The sequence below is a fragment of the Hyla sarda genome, chromosome 5 (assembly GCF_029499605.1).
Source record: "Hyla sarda isolate aHylSar1 chromosome 5, aHylSar1.hap1, whole genome shotgun sequence".
Classification (NCBI taxonomy): Eukaryota; Metazoa; Chordata; class Amphibia; order Anura; family Hylidae; genus Hyla; species Hyla sarda.
The window spans coordinates 330121309-330140914 of NC_079193.1; the positions used below are offsets into that span (position 1 = coordinate 330121309).

Consider the following 19606-nt stretch of genomic DNA (forward strand, 5'->3'; position numbering starts at 1 on the left):
TTTTCAAAAAATTTTAACATTAAATTATCAAAAAGATTTGAGTTTTTTTTGTTCTGTTAAAAACTTAACACATTAGATCATTTATGAAATAAATAAATAAATACATTTTTAACCCCTTAAGGACCGGGGTTTTTTCAGTTTTTGCATTTTCGTTTTTTGCTCCTTGCCTTTAAAAATCTTTCAATTTTGCACCTAAAAATCTTTCAATTTTGCACCTAAAAATCCATATGATTGCTTATTTTTTGCGCCACCAATTCTACTTTTTAATGACGTCAGTCATTTTGCCCAAAAATCTACGGTGAAATGGTAAAAAAAATCATTGTGCGACAAAATTGAAAAAAAAAAAACGCAGTTTTGTAACTTTTGGGGGCTTTCATTTCTACGTAGTACATTTTTCGGTAAAAATGACACCTTATCTCTATTCTGTAGGTCCATACGATTAAAATGATACTCTACTTATATAGGTTTGATTTTGTCGTACTTCTGGAAAAAATCATAAATTCATGCAGGAAAATTAATACGTTTAAAATTGTCATCTTCTGACCCCTATAACTTTTTTATTTTTCCGTGTATGGGGCGGTATGAGGGCTCATTTTTTGCGACGTGATCTGAAGTTTTTAACGGTACCATTTTTGCATTGATTGGACTTATTGATTGGTTTTTTTTCATTTTTAAATGATATAAAAAGTGACCAAAAATGCACTATTTTGGACTTTGGAATTTTTTTGCGTGGACGCCATTGACCGAGCGGTTTAATTAATGATATATTTTTATAATTCGGACATTTCCACACGCGTCGATACCATATATGTTTATTTTTATTTTTATTTACACTGTGTTTTTTTTTTATGGGAAAAGGGGGTGATTCAAACTTTTAATAGGGGAGGGGTTAAATGATATTCATTCACTTTTTTTTTCATTTTTTTTTCCACTTTTTTTTTTAAGTGTTATAGCTCCCATAGGGACCTATAACACTGCACACACTGATCTTTATCATTGATCACTGGTTTCTCATAGGAAACCAGTGATCGATGATTCTGCCGCATGACTGCTCATGCCTGGATCTCAGGCACTGAGCAGTCATTCGGCGATCGGACAGCGAGGAGGCAGATAGGGGCCCTCCCGCTGTCCTGTAAGCTGTTCGGGATGCCGCGATTTCGCCGCGGCTATCCCGAACAGCCCACTGAGTTAACCGGCAGCTTTCATTTTTGCTTTTAGCCGCGCGGCTCAGCTCTGAGCGCGCGGCTAAAGGGTTAATAGTGCGCGGCGCCGCGATCGGCGCTGCGCGCTATTAGCGGCGGGTCCCGGCTTCACTATGACGCCGGGCCTGCCGTGATATGATGCGCGGTTACCGTGTAACCCCGCGTTATATCACTGGAGCAGGACCAAGGACGTACCTGTACGTCCTTGGTCCTTAAGGGGTTAAATGAAAAATATAAATCATATAAATAAAATAGAAAAAAATTAGGTAACATGGAACAGGAAAAAAAAATCAATGTGAGACAAAATTGAAAAAAACGCCATTTTGTAACTTTTGGGGGCTTCCGTTTCTACACAGTACACTTTTCGGTAAAAATTACACCTTATCTTTATTCCGTAGGTCCATACGATTAAAATAATGCCCTTTTTATGTAGGTTTGATTTTGTCGTAGTTCTGGAAAAAAATCATAACTACATGCAGGAAAATCTATATGTTTAAAATTGTCATCTTCTGACCCCTATAACTTTTTTATTTTTCCGCATATGGGGCGGTATGAGGGCAAATTTTTTGCTCCTTGATCTGAAGTTTTTAGTGGTACCATTTTTGTATTGATAGGACTTATCGATCGCTTTTTATTCCTTTTTTCATGATATAAAAAGTGACCCAAAATACACAATTTTGAATTTTTGCATTTTTTTGCGAGTACGCCATTGACCGTGCAGTTTAATTAACGATATATTTTTATAATTTGGACATTTCCGCAAGCGGCGATACCACACGTTTTTTTTTTTTATTTACACTGTTTTTTTTTTTAATGGGAAAAGGGGGTGATTCAAACTTTTATTAGGGAAGGGGTTAAATGATCTTTATTCACTTAGTTTTTTCACTTTTTTTTGCAATGTTATAAAAGGGGGCTATAACACTGCACACACTGATCTTTTACATTGATCAATGGTTTCTCATAGGAAACCATTGATCAATGATTTTGCCGCTTGACTGCTCATGCCTGGATCTCAGGCACTGAGCAGTCATTCGGTGATCGGACACCAGGAGGCAAGGTAAGGGACCCTCCTGCTGTCTTACAGCTGTTCAGGATGCCGCGATTTTGCCGCGGACATCCCGAACAGCCCCCTGAGTTAACTGGCAACGATTTACTTTCACTTTAGATGCGGCGTTCAACTTTGAATGCCACGTCTAAAGGGTTTATAACGCGCGGCTATTAGCCACGGGTCCTGGCCGTTGTTAGAGGCTGGGGCCGACCCGCTATGAGGCGGGGACACGCCGTGGCCCCGCATTATAGATCGGGAGCGGACTCAGGACGTACATTTACGCCATGGGTCCTTAAGAGGTTAAAAAGGTATTCCAGGCCAAAACTTTTTTTTATATATCAACTGGCTCTGGAAAGTTAAACAGATTTGTAGTAAATTACTTCTATAAAAGAATCCTAATCCTTCCAATAGTTATTAGCTTCTGAAGTTGAATTGTTTTTTTTTTTGTCTAACTGCTCTCTGATGACTCGCGTCCCGGGAGCTGTGCAGTTCCTATGGGGATATTCTCCCATCATGCAAGGGTTTTTCTCCCATCATGCACAGCTCCCGGGACGTGACATCATCATTCAGCAGTTAGACAGAAAACTTCAGAAGCTAATAACTATTGGAAGGATTAAGATTTTTTAATAGAAGTAATTTACAAATCTGTTTAACTTTCCAGAGCCAGTTGATATATATATATATATATATATATATATATATATATATATAAAAGGTTTTGCCTGGAATACCCCTTTAAGTTACTTTTATTTGTAGAAAATTTGCTCACATCTTACAGGTACTTTTTAAAGGCCTTTAAAGGGGTACTCCGGTGCTTACACTTCTTATCCTCTATCCAAAGGATAGGGGATAAGATGCCTGATCGCGGGAGTCCTGCAGCTGAGGATGCCCGTGATCATGCACGCGGCACCCCGATTGTAATCAGTCCCCGGAGCGTGTTCGCAGGGTCGGCGGCGTGTGACATCGCGCCTCCGCCCTGTGTGACATCACGCTCCGCCCCTCAATGTAAGCCTACGGGAGGGGGCGTGATAGCTATGCTTGGATTGAGGGGCGGAGTGTGACGTCACACGGGGGTGGGGGCGTGACGTCAAACGCCGCCGGCCCTGCGGTCGACCGTAATCAGACCCGGAGCGAACACGCCCAGCTGCGGGACTCCCGCGATCAGGCATCTTATCCCCAATCCTTTGGATAGGGGATAAGATGTGTAAGCACCGGAGTACCCCTTTAATCAGTAGCTCATTTTTCTTGAATTAATTACATGAATTCAAAAATATTCCAAGAAATAAAACAATTTGTTACATTCTTGCCATTGTTTTCCAAGGACAACAGGAAATCTGAGAAACTCTTAACTAGTTAAAGTGATTAAAAAAAATGTTTTATTATTATTTTGTTATGAGACTTGGATAAACTCTTTTAGTGTTATAACTTACAAAAAACACTGCAACTGAAAATTAAGTGATTATTTGTTTTCTTTTTATTTGAAATTGTAAGAATTTTTTTCATTTTTTTTTCTCGTTTTTCCACTTTTAGGCTGTGCTGTTTTTTTCTCTGTTGTAAAACTATTTTATTTATTTATTTAAAAAAATATATAAACTAGAGTAAGTCTCAATTAACTTAATCAGTACAAAAATGTCTTCACAAAAGCTTCAATTTTCACGTTCAATTGTTGTTATTTTGGTTTTCCAACACCCCCATACAGCTCTGTAGAGTTAACATATGAGAAGGTGCAACTCAGACTTATGTTGCTCTTTCAGCTATAAGTTTAGTCCAGCATTTGTACAAGAATGACTCTTTTGAAAGTGTGTGCCCAGCCCAGATCACATGACTATAAACTGCTGTACCCCGGCCATAATCTTGTTCATTAGTTACCTCATAGTGGTTTTTTGTCAGAGACTATATATACCACATTACATTTTCATCTGCCACAAAAATATTTAGCTTTCTTTTATAAAGGCACAATTACACCCATTAGCTAGCTTAGCATTATATAAAAGGCTGGAAAACGTTCAGCTACCAGAAAGAAACCCTTTAGAATAATATATCCAGCAGGTGATAGATTAGTTGGAACAAATTGGAACCATTGCACTTAAGGGGTCCTGGTTTCCATCAAACTGTTTTAAAAATGTCGTCATTTTAATACACAATCTCAAGCCCCATGGAACAGTCCATAGCAGGTTAATTTGAATCATATGATGTGTCACTGCCCTCAGATGACATGAGCTACGTTCCATGTGTGAAGCCATAATAAATCCAATCCCAACCGAGGAAAATTCCCTGCGAGAAGGTGAATTAATCCAGGCCTCACACTGGCATGCTAGCCCTCCGTTATTGAAAGCAGGGCCACCTGTTCCTAACATAGCTACACAAGGGCAGTGCTGAACTGAGGAGGGGAAGAGGCAGGCAGGTCATCTACTGCAGACCTTCACATGGGCGGGGGTGACAAGACACCTTGATTTTCAGCTTCTGTACACAAGGCACATTCATATTCTGTATAAGCTTATCATTGCTGTCAAACTTATCACTGCTGAACATACTGATATTATATGTACTCACACACACACACACACACATTAAAGGGGTACTCCACTGGAAAAAAACAAAATTTAAATCAACTGGTGCCAGAAAGTTCAACATATTTGTAGATTACTTCTATTTAAAAATCTTAATCCTTTCGGTACTTATCAGCTGCTACATGCTCCACAGGAAGTTCTTTTCTTTTTGAATTTCTTTTCTGTCTGACCACACTGCTCTCTGTTGACACCTCTGTCCATTTTAGGAACTGTCCAGAGTAGGAGAAAATCCCCATAGCAAACCTCTGCTCTGGACCGTTCCTGACATGGACAGGGGTGTCAGCAGAGAGCATTGTGGTCAGACAGAAAGGAAATTATAAAAGAAAAGACCTTCCTGTCGAGCATATAGCAGCTGGTAAGCACTGGAAGGATTAAGATTTTTAAATAGAAGTCATTTACAAATCTGTTTAACTTTCTGGCACCAGTTCATTTTAATAATATATATATATATATATATATATATATATATTTAAGTAGCGAAGGTTTCGAACATCCTATTAATAAAGAATTTTTGGATTATGGCAACCAAACAAGGGGAAACTTACCCTATCTATGTGGAGAATGGCTTCAGTTGTACCGTTAAGGGGTTTACCCTGTGAACGAGTGAGCATAAAAAAAATTATGATGTAGACTGTAAGTAAAGACCCACAGCTTTTAAAGAGTACCTGTTTTCAAAGCAAAAAATATATATTTTAGTATGTATAGATAGGTTAAATGACCCTGATCACATACACTTTTACAGTATGCTGATAGGGCCCTAGTTCCTGAGATATGGGGCTTTCTATTCTATAAATCCCTTAGTAGGGTGGGCACTTCATCAACATAGGGTCTTTGGTGACAGTGTGTGCTATGAGGGTAGGGAACGTAATATATATATATATATAATTGCCGGGCATTTGTTCAGTGCTGGCCACTCATAGACCCATACACTGTATCCACAGGTTTGACCACATGTCCTCTTTAAGAGGGGACAGTTGCCCCTAACACAATTTATTTTGATATATGTGTGTGTATATATATACACAAGCTGAGTACCCGGTGTTGCCCGGTTTTTCCTTCCTTATCCTTGTTGGGGAGGAAAATCAACAAAGGAGGAAGCTTTTGACTTCATATCCCATCCCCATATATTATATATTGTTGTCATATCCTGTCCCCATATCCAGTCCGCATATCCCAACCGCATATCCCGTCCTCATATCTTGACCTTCTATCCCTTCCTTATATACCATCCTCCTATCTCGACATATCTTGTCCTCCTATCCCGTCCTCCTATCCCGTCCTCATATCTTGACCTCATATCCCGTCCTCATATCCCGTCCTCATATCCCGTCCCCATATCTCGACCTCATATCTCAGCCTCCTATCCCGACCTTCTATCCCGACCTCCTATCCCGGCCTCATATCTCGACCTCATATCCCGTCCTCCTATCCCATCCTCCTATCCCATCCTCCTATCCCGTCCTCATATCTCGACCTCCTATGCCGTCCTCACATCCCAACCTCATGTCTCGATCTCTTATCCCGACCTCATATCCCGACATGATATCCCGACCTTATATCCTGACCTCCTATCCTGTCCTCCTATCTCAACCTTATATCCTGTCCTCATACCCGATCCTCATATCCTGACCTCCTATCCCGTCCTCCTATCTTGACCTCATATCCCGTCCTCATATCTCGACCTCATATCCCATGTTCATATCTCAACCTCCTATCCCGACCTCCTATCCAGACCTCCTCTCTTTGTAAGATGGGGTGTGGCTTGCAAGCCAGATTGACACATTCACCAGGAGATGCAGAGCGGAGCTTGTGGAGTAAGGTACTGGAAGTCCCATATACTCACATGGGACTTGAAACTGAAAAAACGCATCTTTTATATAAGGGTGTAGGTAAGATTTAATTTAACTATCATATCTTTTTATTTGACATATAAGTGATATGTGTACCAGGTATTATTGAAATAGCTCCAGCCGTACAAAAGTTATGTGGGAACATACATTTCCCATTGATTTGCATGGGACTTTAAACGAAAAACCCCGACCCTAACAAATGAGGGTAGTTAAGGGTTAAATTAACTATCCTATATTTTAAGTGGACATATAAGTAACATGTGACCAAGTATTATCGAAATATCTCCAGCTGTTTGGAAGTTATGCAGTAACATATATTTCCCATAGACTTGTATGGGACTTTAAACAAGAACCCCGAACCTGGCAAATGGGGGTGAGTAAGGGTTAAATCACCTATCCTGTTTGTTGTTTTAAGTAAAATGTGTGCCAAGTTTCATGTTAATATCTTTAGCCATTTGGACGTGATGCTGGAACATACACACACACATACATACATACACACACACACATTGAGTTTTATGTATATACTAGCGGAGTACCCCGTGTTGCCCTGTTTTTCCTTCCTAATCCTTGTGGAGAAAAATCAACAGAGGAATCTTTTGACTTCATATCCCGTCCTCACATATTGTTGTCATACCCCGACCTCCTATCCCGTCCTCCTATCTCGACCTCCTATCCTGTCCTCCTATCCCGTCCTCCTATCTCGACCTCCTATCCCATCCTCCTATCTCGACCTCCTATCCCATCCTCCTATCTCGACCTCCTATCCCATCCTCCTATCTCGACCTCCTATCCCATCCTCCTATCTCGACCTCCTATCTCGACTTTCTATCCCGACCTCCTATCCCGTCGTCCTATCCCGTCCTCCTATCGCGACCTCCTATCCTGCCCTCCTATCTTGACCTCCTATCCCCTCCTCATATCTTGACCTCCTATCCCGACTTCCTATCCTGTCCTCCTATCCCGTCCTCATATCTAAAAAAAAAAGTAGCAATATTGGACTTTTCTTTTTTTTTTTTTTTTACGTTTACACGTTCACCATACGGCATAGTTAACATTATATTTTGATAGTTCAGACATTTACGCACGCGACCATGCCAAATGTTTTTTAATTATTTTTTTTAAGCTTTTTGGGGGTAAAATGGAAAAAAAAAAGAACAATTTACATTTTTATTGGGGAAGGGAATTTTTCCCTTTTTTTTAAAACTTTTTTAATTTTTTAACACTTTTTATGTCTTCATAGGGAACTATTTATAGCAGTCAGTTGATTGCTAATACTGTTCAGTGCTATGCATAGGGCATAGTGCTGATCAGAGCAGAGCAGAAGACCCCAGGGGATGGCCGAAGGCAGGTGAGGAGACCTCTGTCCGCCATTCTGGATGGTCGAATCCCCGTGGCAGCGCTGCGGGCGATCCGATCATCCATTTTAAGTGCCGCACTGCTGCAGATGGCGTGATCTGTTTCGATCACAGCATCTGAGGGGTTAATGTCGGACATCAGCGCGATCGCTGATGTCTGCCATTACCGGCGGGTTCCTGGCTGCTGATAGCAGCTGGGACCTGCCGTGCATGATGCGAGTATCGGTCCAGTGCTCGCAGTCATCACGAAGCGTAAATGTACGTCATGGTGCATTAAGTACCACAGCACCATGACGTACATTACGTTTATTGTCATTAAGGGGTTAACTATCCTGATATAAACTGGGAGACTGAGTTATATGAATCTCATAAAGGAAACAGGTTTCTATGACTATAGCTGAAGACAGTTATCTGTCCCAAATGGTGCAGGGCCTGACCAGAGGGGGCGTCTTACTGGACTTAATATTAACCAAGAGACCTGACAGAGTGATCATAATATGATACATTATAACTTGTTCTGCAATAAGGGAACCTCTCGATGGGCCACAAAAACAATTAACTTTAGGAAGTCAAAGTTTGAGTAACTCAGAGAAGCACTTAACAACATGAAATGGGATAATGTCTTCAAAAACAAAAATACTGACACTAAATGGGAGACTTTTAAGAATATTCAAAATTCTCACTTTAAAAGGGAATAAAAGGGTCAGGAATAAAAGAAAACCAATGTGGATAAATGACAAAATTAAAGCACTTAAACTACTAAAACAGGACGGCTCCACCTTCTGAATTGTATAGACTTAATCAGATCTTTTCCTTCCTTCTATCTCTTCCCTTCTCCTCTTCGGGGATTTCCCCTACCTCTTTTGAGACACTTGCCATCTACTCACCCTATCGACCTGGCTCCCTATCTCACATTTATGCTTTGCTTAACAAGCCTCCTCCAGACACTAAGCTGCCTTTCATGACTCAATGGGAAGAGGATCTGGGGGTCTCTATGCCCTTATCTACGTGGCACGATTGTTGTATTCAAATCAGTAAAGGAAGTTGGCAGGTTTCCCTTGTTGAAACCTCCCTGAAGGTCCTACACAGGGCTTATTATGTGCCAGCTCGCTTGCACATCATACATCCTGAAGTGTCCTCAGAATGCTTTAGGGGCTGCCGAGAGACGGGTTCCATGCTCCATATATGGTGGACCTGCCCTCAGGTGGCGAGATTTTGGTCGGACATAGCAAACCTAATTTCCTCGGTCTTACACATTAGACTGTCCCCCTCTCCTGATTTCTGCTTATTGGGACGTAGGCCGCAGGGCATGTCTTTTGCTTCATTTAAGTTAACTCAATTTATTCTGCTGGCGGCCAGGATCCATGTGGCGTCTAAATGGCGCTCCAATGTTCTATCTAGCTCTATGGTAGTCTCTAGAGTAAATCAAATATTGCTATCTGAAAAACTTAATGCAATTAGAGCTGACACCAGAGATAACTTTGATAAGGTTTGGGAACCATGGCTGTCTTCTCCCCATGCCCCGGACTTGACATATTACCTATCTTTGTGATGCACTGTATTAATAGGTCTAAAACATTTCACAACACGGATTACTTATCCCCACTGATACTTCCTTTACCCTTCTTCTCCATCACCCACCCTCCTTGCCTTCCCCATCCTTACCTACCCCCCGTCCCTCTCCGGGTCCACTGATTCTGGCCCCAGTTGGTTGGCATTTTTGCCGGTTGTTGTCTACGATGAGACTACATCGGGTTCAAAACTAGTTGTATGTATTTTTATACTGTTTAACTATGATTGCAATGTACTTCTCTGTACCGTTTCCTTGCTTTCAATAAATATATCTTTTGACACTAAAACAGGACGGCAGTTTAAAAGCATTAAAAAACTATAGAAAAAAATTTAAAATATGTAAAAAAAATAAAATAACAGCCGCAAAAATAGAGACAAAAAGACTCATTGCGAAAGAGAGTAAAGCTAACCCTAAAATGTTCTTTAACTATATAAATAGCAAAAAGGTTAAAAATAAAAGTGTTGGCTAGAGATGAGCGAATTGTTTGAAAATTCGATTCGGCTGATTCACCGTATTTTCCGAAAAAATTAGTTTTGATCTGAATTTATTTGGGCTACAGAGAGCCTCAATAGGGGCATAGAACAATAAGCCTTGTTGTAACACGCGTAGAGAGTGTGCTGGGTTAGTGAAATAATACTGTTAATCAGTATGATATACAGATTACCGGCGTTGCTATTAGAATCACTGCCGCAGAGCGTATGGATGTGGCAGCAGGATCGGGAGACTATATAGCCTCACAGTTGAAAAGATTAAAGAGATTTTTTTTATTTAATTTTTATTTATTTCAATTTTTTTAAATCCTTTTTTTGATGCCTGGTGAGCATCATCTATTAAGTCTATTAAGTCATGCACATGTAAGTAAACACGGCTGGTACTTTGAAACTGCATATGAAACTGCAAATGTGTCATTTAAACAGTTGTTTTTTTTTGTTTTGTTTTTTATCGCTCCAACCTATTTCCTTTGATTCTTGTAATTCCAGAGACAATATATGACAACAACCCTAGGGCCTCACAGTTGAAAATATTAAGGAGATTTTTTTAAATTTAAATAGAAGATTTTGAATAGATTAACAAGTTTAATTTAATGGGCCAGAAGCATGAGAAGATCACATGGTGGTACAATGACACAGCCTGGAGGTGGCAGCAGCCTGAATAGACCATAAGGCCTCACAATTGAAAATATTAAGGAGATTTTTTTTTATTTTAAATTGAAGATTTTTAATAGATTAACAAGTTTCATTTAATGTGCCAGCAGCATGAGGAGACTACATGGCGGCACAATGACACAGCCTGGAGGTGGCGGCAGCCTATGTAGGCCACAGAGTGGCAAAAGGACAGAGCCTGGAGGTGGCATCAGCATGAGGAGACCATATGGTGGCAGAATGACAAAGCCTGGAGGTGGTGGCAGCTTTTGTAGGCCACAGAGTGGCACAATGACAGAGCCTGGAGGTGCCAGAAGCATGACCAGACCAAAGAGTGGCACAATGACAGAATCTGGAGGTGGCAGCAGGGTCGGGAGACCATATGGCGTCACAATTGATGAGATTAAAGAGATTTTTTAGATGTCAATTGAAGACTTTGAAGAGATTAAAGGGATACTCCAGTGGAAAACATAATTGTAAATTACTTCTATTAAAAAAATCCAAATCCTTCCAGGACTTATAGTACACAGGAAGTACTCCAGTACTCCAGTGTGTAAAACACAGGAAGTTCTTTTCTTTTTGAATTTCTTTTCTACCTGACCACAAGTGCTCTCTGCTGACATCTCTGTCCATTTTAGGAACTGTCCAGAGTAGGTGCAAATCCCCATAGCAAACCTCTCTTGCTCTGGACAGTTTCTAACATAGACAGAGGTGTCAACAGTGATCAAGCAGAAAGGAAATTCAAAAAGAAACAAACTTCCTGTGGAGCATACAGCAGCTGATAAGTACTGGAAGGATTGGGATTTTTTAATAGAGGTAATTTACAAATCTTTTTAACTTTCTGGCACTAGTTGATTAAGGACCTTAGGACCCGGCCATTTTTTGCACATTTGACCACTGTCACTTTAAACATTAATAACTCTGGAATGCTTTTAGTTATCATTCTGATTCCGAGATTGTTTTTTCGTGACATATTCTACTTTAACTTAGTGGTAAAATTTTTTGGTAACTTGCATCCTTTCTTGGTGAAAAATCCCAAAATTTGATGAAGAATTAGAAAATTTGGCATTTTTCTAACTTTGAAGCTCTCTGCTTATAATGAAAATGGATATTCCAAATATTATTTTATTTTATTCACATATACAATATGTCTACTTTATATTTGCATCATAAAATTGACGAGTTTTTACTTTTGGAAGACATCAGAGGGCTTCAAAGTTCAGCAGCAATTTTCCAATTTTTCACAAAATTTCCAAAATCACAATTTTTCAGGGACCAGTTCAGGTTTGAAGTAGATTTGAAGGATCTTCATCTTAGAAATACCCCACAAATGACCCCATTATAAAAACTGCACCCCCCAAAGTATTCAAAATGACATTCAGTCAGCATTTTAACCCTTTAGGTGTTTCACAGGAATAGCAGCAAAGTGAAGGAGAAAATTCACAATCTTCATTTTTTACACTCGCATGTTCTTGTAGACCCAATTTTTGAAATTTTACAAGGGGTAAAAGGACAAAATGTATACTTATATTTGTAGCACAATTTCTCTCGAGTAAGGACATACCTCATATGTCTATGTAAAGTGTTCGGCAGGCACAGTAGAGGGCTCAGAAGGGAAGGAGCGACAAGGGGATTTTGGAGCGTACGTTTTTCTGAAATGGTTTTCGGGGGGCATGTTGCATTTAGGAAGCCCCTATGGTGCCAGAACAGGAAAAAAAAAACACATGGCATACCATTTTGGAAACTATACCCCTTGGGGAACGTAACAAGGAATAAAGTAAGCCTTAATACCACACAGGTGTGTCACGACTTTTGCATATGTAAAAAAAAATTTAAAAATTCAATAAAATGTGTGTTTCCGCCCAAATTTCACATTTTTGCAACGGTTAATAGCAGAAAATACCCCACAAAATTTGTAACCCCATCTCTTCTGAGTATGGAGGTACCCCATAAGTTGACATGAAGTGCACTATGGGCGAACTACAATGCTCAGAAGAGAAGGAGTCATATTTGGCTTTTTGAGAGCAAATTTTGCTCGGGGGGCATGTCGCATTTAGGAAGCCCCTATGGTGCCAGAACAGCAAAATAACCCCCACATGGCATACCATTTTGGAAACTAGACCCCTTGAGGAACGTAACAAGGGGTACAGTGAGCATTTACCCCCCACTGGTGTCTGTCAGATCTTTGGAACAGTGGGCTGTACAAAATTTTTAATTTGCGCAGCCCACTGTTCCAAAGATCTGTCAGACACCAGTGGGGTGTAAATTCTCACTGCACCCCTCATTACATTCCGTGAGGGGTGTAGTTTCCGAAATGGGGTCACATGTGGTTTTTTTTTTTTTTTGCGTTTGTCAAAACCGTGGTAACAACAGGCAACCCAGTGCAAATCGCCTCAAATGTACATGGTGCACTCTCCCTTCTGAGCCTTGTTGTGCGCCCCCAGAGCACTTTGCGCCCACATATGGGGTATCTCTGTAGTCGGGAGAAGTTGCATTACAAATTTTGGGGGGCTTTTTTCCCTTTTACCTCTTGTCAAAATGAAAAGTATAGGGCAACACCAGCATGTTAGTGTAAAAAATTTTTTTTTTTACACTAACATGCTGGTGTAGACCCCAACTTCATTTTTTCATAAGGGGTGAAAGGAGAAAAAGCCCCACAAAATTTGTAAGGCAATTTCTCCCGAGTACGGCGATACCCCATATGTGACTCTAAACTGTTGCCTTGAAATACCACAGGGCTCCGAAGTGAGAGCGCCTTGCGCATTTGAGGCCTGAATTAGGGATTTGCATAGGGGTGGACATAGGGGTATTCTACGCCAGTGATTCCCAAACAGGGTGCCTCCAGCTGTTGCAAAACTCCCAGCATGCTTGGACAGTCAACGGCTGTCCGGCAATACTGGGAGTTGTTGTTTTGCAACAGCTGGAGGCTCCATTTTGAAAACAGTGGCGTACCAGACGTTTTTCATTTTTATTGGGGAGGGGAGGGGGGCTGTGTAGGGGTATATGTATATGTAGTGTTTTTTACTTTTTATTTTATGTTGTGTTAGTGTAGTGTTTTTAGGGTACAGTCACACGGGCAGGGGGGGTTACAGCGATTTTCCTGCTGCGAGTTTGAGCTGCCGCGCAAAATTTGCTGCATCGCAAACTTGCAGCCTGATACTCACTGTAAGCCCCCTGCCCATGTGAATGTACCCTGTACATTCACAAGGGGGGGACCTCCAGCTATTGCAAAACTACAACTCCCAGCATGCACAGTCTATCAGTGCATGCTGGTAGTTATAGTTTTGCAACAGCTGGAGGCACACGGGTTGGGAAACACTGAGTTAGGAAACAGACAATGTTTCCCAACCAGTGTGCCTCCAGTTGTTGCAAAACCACAACTCCCAAACATTCTCAGGCATGCTGGGAGTAGTAGTTCGGCAACATCTTTAGAGCCAGATTTTGCCAAACTACAACTCCCAGCATGCTTGGAGTTGTAGTTTGCAACATCTGGAGGACTACAGTTTGCAGACCACTAATACAGTGGTTCCCAATCTGTGCCCTTCCAGATGTTGCAAAACTACAACTCCCAGTATGCCAAAACTGTCCAGGCATGCTGGGAGTTGTAGTTCTGCAACATCTGAAGGGCCAAATGTTACAGAACTACAACTCCCAGCATGCCTGGACAGTAAGGGCATGCTGACAATGTGTAGTTTTGCAACATCTGGAAGGGCACAGTGGTCTCCAAACTGTGGACCTCCAGATGTTGCAAAACTGCAATTCCCAGCATGCCCAGATGCCAAGGGCTGTCTGGGCATGCTGGGAGTTGAGGTATATAGGGTCCCAATACAGCAATGCATGTCACTTTACGGCGACGTACATTGCTGTAAAGGGCCCGACCGCGGCTGAAGATCTACTCACCTGTCGCCGCCGCCATCTTCCTCGCCGGGATCCGGGTCTTCAGGGACGAGGTAAGTACCGGGGCCGGTCCCCAGCACTCCCCCGTCCCCCGCCGCGTCCTCCGGTCTTCCTCCCGTCCTCTCCGGACTTCCAGGGGCCTGGCAGGACGGGAGGAAGTAACCGCCCCCCCCCCCCCCCTGCGATTGGTCTGTTAACTAACCGAAGAATCGCAGGGGATCGGAGGAGGTGGCAGGCTTGCCACCTCGCTCCTAGTCTTCAGCATGGTCCTGGCTGTCTGTGACAGCCGAGATCATGCGAAATTACCGGGCGGTCGGGTCCCAGAGACCCGGTATGGCCCCCCTCGGCGTTTGCCCTGGATCCCTGCTGAAGGATTTCAGCAGGGATCCGCTTCCGATCTCCGCCGGGTGAGCGGCGGAGACCAGGAAAAGACATGACGTATGCATACGTCATGGGTCCTTAAGACCCAGGGTGTGATGACGTATGCATACGTCATGGGTCCTGAAGAGGTTAAAAGAAAAGGTTTTCCAGTGGAGTACCCCTTTAATCCTTCCAGTACTTATTAGCAGCTGTATAGTACAGAGGAAGTTCTTTTCTTTTTGAATTTCTTTTCTGTCTGTCCACAGTGCTCTCTGCTGACACCTCTGTCCGTTTCAGGAACTGACACGGACAGAGATTTCAGCAGAGAGCACTGTGGACAGATAGAAAAGAAATCCAAAAATAAATGAATTCCATCTGTACTATAAAGCAAATAAGTACAGGAAGGATTAAAAAATTTTAATAGCAGTACTTTACAAATCTGTTTAACTTTCTGACACCAGTTGTCTTAAAAGGACCTATAAAAAATGTTTTCCACCAGAGTACCTCTTTATCAAGTGTAATGTGCCAGCAGCATGAAGAGATCACATGGCAGCAGAATGACACAGCCTGGAGGTCGTGGTACCCTATCTAGGCCGCAGAGCGGCACAATGACAGAACCTGGAGGTGGCAGAATCAGCATGAGGAGACCATATGGAGGCACAATGAGAGAGCCTGGAGGTGGCAATATCAGCATGAGGAGGCCATATGGTGGCACAATGACAGAGCCTGAAGGTGGCAGTAGCATGAGGGCCATGCCAACTGAGGGTTGAGTCTGAGGAACCCACCGACTGTTGTCTGGGGTGTCGAATGTCAAATGACCGAGTGAACCAATCATGGCTGCTGGGTTGCTGGTCGAGACACGACCGCTAGCCGACACCGAGAGCTCAGACCTCTCGCTGAAACTCCTGCTGCCACGCACCCCTACCCTGCTGCAACCTCTGCCTTGTTAAATTCAGGCCTCTGCCCCTCCTCTATGCATGTCCTGGTATACTTATACAACAGCTGAGTGCCTATATATTACACTTATGATAGGAAAATGCGCCCCAGTGCGGTTACACCTGAATTAGGCGTTAAAAGAAGGTGTGTAGGTAATTCTGGCCTTAATTGGCCCCTATGAGTTTAACAGGAAGAAACGTAAAAGCGCTGAGTGCGTATTATATATTACACTTAGGATAGCAAAATACGCCCAGTGCGTTTACACCTGAATTAGGCATTAAAAGCAGGCGACTAAGTCTTTTAGTGCTCACACTAACAGGCCCCGATTAGTTTTAGAGTAACACACCCCAGTACAGTTGCAACATACTTAACTTGGTGCCCTGTGCAACATCTGGTGAGGCGGGACCAAGCAGGTTTAGCCGTTGCCGCTCCTCTGAGTTCGGAGGAGCCCTTGTTGGTTGTTCTTCCTGTCCCTGCCTGTAACTATCCCAGATGTCTTTGAAATAAAGAATCCACGAGTTTTTGCAACATTGGGGCGAGTGCTACGTTAAATTTTTTTAAGTGTACTCTTTCTCTCTCTCTACTATCCCTATCTGCCTGCCTGCAGTGATGTGGGCTTCAGGTGAATTGATTCACTGCTGTAAAAATCTTTTTTCTCAGTAACACAATCACAACAATGCCTGTCTGCAGCGATGTCTGCCAAATATATAGGGCTGTGTCATCACAGGGCTGGCTGCTGATATGCTGCATGTGATTCAGGGTGATCCCGCCTACCTGCCTTCCCAGAGTTCCTTACCTCATGACCTCACACGTGTAGCCACCATTTTTGATCCCCTGGCCTGGACCACACTAAATGATATTTAATCGTAAAAGTTTTATCGAATGGCGGCAATTTTCGGATTCCTTACGAACCAAATTTTTCAGGAAATTTGTAACGAATTCAGATTCATCTGATTCAATTCGCCCTTCTCTAGTGTTGGACCTTTAAAAAATGATGAGGAAGAAATTATGGACGGGGATCAGGAAAAAGCAAATATATTAAACAAAATTCTTCTCCACTGTATTCACCGAGGAAAATGAAATGCTAGGTGAAATACAGCGAGATAAGGTAAACATCCCAGAAGAACCCTCGAAGAAGTACAGTGACCCCGGGAATTATATGCTTGTTGGTATAACCTTCATTGTATGTAAATTGTTTGAGTGTTTTCTAAGAGATGCTATTTTGGAGTATCTTGTTAAAAATAAATGTATGACCCCATATCAGCATGGCATTGTGAGGGATTGGTTCTGTCATACTAACCCGATCAGCTTTTATGAGGTGAGCTCCAGACTGGACCATGGGGAATCGCTGGATGTCGTATATCTTGATTTTTCCAAAGCTTTTGATACGGTGCCACATAAAAGGTTGGTGCTCAAAACGAGAAGGATTGGGCCAGGGGGGAATGTGTGCAAGTGGGTAAGTAACTGGTTCAGTGATAGGAAACAAAGGGTGGTTATTAATGGTACTGATTTGTTGACTTTTACTAATGGGATACCACAGGGGTCAGTCTTGGGTCCTATTCTATTTAATATATTCATTTTTGATCTTGTAGAGGGGTTGAAAAGTAGAGTAGCAATCTTTGCAGATGATACTAAACTCTGTAAAGTGGTCAACACAATAGAGGACAGTGCACTGTTACAAATGGATCTGGACAGGTTGGAAGTTTGGGCTGAAAAGTGGCAGATGAGGTTCAGTATTGATAAATGTAAGATAATGCACATGGAGAGGAAAAATCCAGGTGGGGATTATGTATTAAATGGGAGAACACTTGAAACGACTGACATGGAACAGGACTTAGGGGTCTTAGTTAAAAATAAATTTAGCTGTAGTGACCAGCATCGGGCAGCTGCTGCCAAGGCAAATAAAATCATGGGGTGCATCAATAGGGGCTTAGAGGCCCACGACAAGGAAATAATTCTACCACTGTACAAATCACTAGTCAGACCACACATGGAATACTGTGTACAGTACTGAGCACCAGTATATAAGAAAGATATAGTGGAACTGGAGAGGGTTCAAAGACGGGCAACCAGGGTAATACGGGGAATGGGAGGACTACAGTACCCAGAAAGATTATCAGAATTAGGGTTATTTAGTTTAGAAAAAAGAAGGCTTAGGGGAGACCAAATAACTATGTATAAATATATCAGGGGACAGTACAGAGATCTCTCCCATGATCGATTTATACCCAGGACTGTGTCTACGTCTTGAGGTAAGAAGGTTTCTACACAAGCATGATGGGGGTTCTTTATTGTAAGAGCAGTGAAACTATGGAACTCTCTGCCAGATGAGGTCGTCATGGTGAACTCTGTAGAAAAGTTCAAAAGGGGTCTGAATGCATTTTTGGATAGTCATAACATTGCTGGTTATGGATTCTAGATAAACAGGGACAGAACGTTGAAACAGGGAGTTATTCTGACTGCCATATTTGGAGTCGGGAACTAATTTTTACCTCTAAGATGAGGGTTTTTGCCTTCCTCTGGGTCATCTCATTAGCGACTCATTAGGGTTATAGGTTCAACTTGATGGAGTATGGTCTTTTTTCAACCTTATGAACTATGTTACTTAATAGATAGATATTTTCATATCTTTTTTGTTTTTCATCTGTAGCAAGTGAGCTCAGTGTTTGTGGTGTTCTTCTACTTAGTTCTTGCAGAATGTTAGGTCAGGTTCACTATATGAAGAGTAATTAATCGTCCTTACAAGTTAAGCTGTAGGCTGCTTAGCATGACTTCATGTGGAAACCCAAGAATGTGCCTACTTCATTCCAGTTTAGCTGTTATGTTAAGCATGGCATTTGTTAACTTTGAAATAAGACTTTTTTTTCCTTATGATTTAATGAGTCCTGACACGTGAGAAGTGGAGCTGGCTGGAGCGCAGACTTTTCTAATTACCAGAGGGTCATTTACTAAAAAAAAAAAAGTTTGTGTCTTGATAGTTTTTCTTTCGTGCATTACAAACATGTTTTTGTGAGTAACACGACAGTCTTGAGGCATAGTCTAAGGAGTGGACATAGTCTGAACATACTACAGAAATACGGTAGCATTAGGCGCTGAGAAAACAATAGGCTGGCTGGTTATGCTGGGCCCTCTAGTTCTATTGTGGCTACAGTTTCACAAATTGCACAAATTCACAAAATCAAACGTTCAAGAAAAAAATAATTTCCATTGTCAAACTTGAAAAAGCTCCCCTAACTTGTCTTTTTATGTAATGTCTTTCATTCTGTATATAAAAAAATAAAAATAAAACTGGACATCCCTTCTTAGACAAGGTTGTCCAGATCTTGTGTTATTCCTAGAACTGTATCCACCTTTTTTAGCCAACCTGAGCACCTGAAAGCTGAACTAATTTATAAGTCAGCAACCGCCGAGCCGCGAGGTTCGTACAGAATCGAAGTACTGTAACTTTGCTTATCTCTAAAGACAACTATAAAACACCATTGTAGTTCCACCCGGTCATCAGTATTCAGTATTTCCTGAATATTACTTTATCATGAAACCTGTATCTATAGATATGTTATCTCTGCTCCAGATTATGTTAAGTATATAGAACAGGCCCTGCAGTCATATGAGTACAGTACAGTTATATCCAGTGACTTACAGCTGATGTCTTCTCTGATCAGAGTCATCT

The 19606-nt window shown here is 41.7% G+C and overlaps 1 protein-coding gene across 2 annotated transcripts in view; it reads left to right on the forward strand.

Annotated features, from left to right (window-relative positions):
- Positions 1-19606, forward strand: part of VPS13B (vacuolar protein sorting 13 homolog B) — a 1225788-nt gene that overhangs the window by 903033 nt on the left and 303149 nt on the right. The window contains exon 36 of one of the 2 annotated variants that reach the window (XM_056522375.1): positions 10582-10703. The exons of the other annotated variant lie outside the window; for it this stretch is intronic. Coding sequence (XP_056378350.1) covers positions 10582-10643 — 62 coding nt within the window. The 3' untranslated portion in view covers positions 10644-10703. Of the gene's footprint in view, positions 1-10581; positions 10704-19606 lie in introns of those variants that run through there. 2 annotated transcript variants of the gene reach the window in all.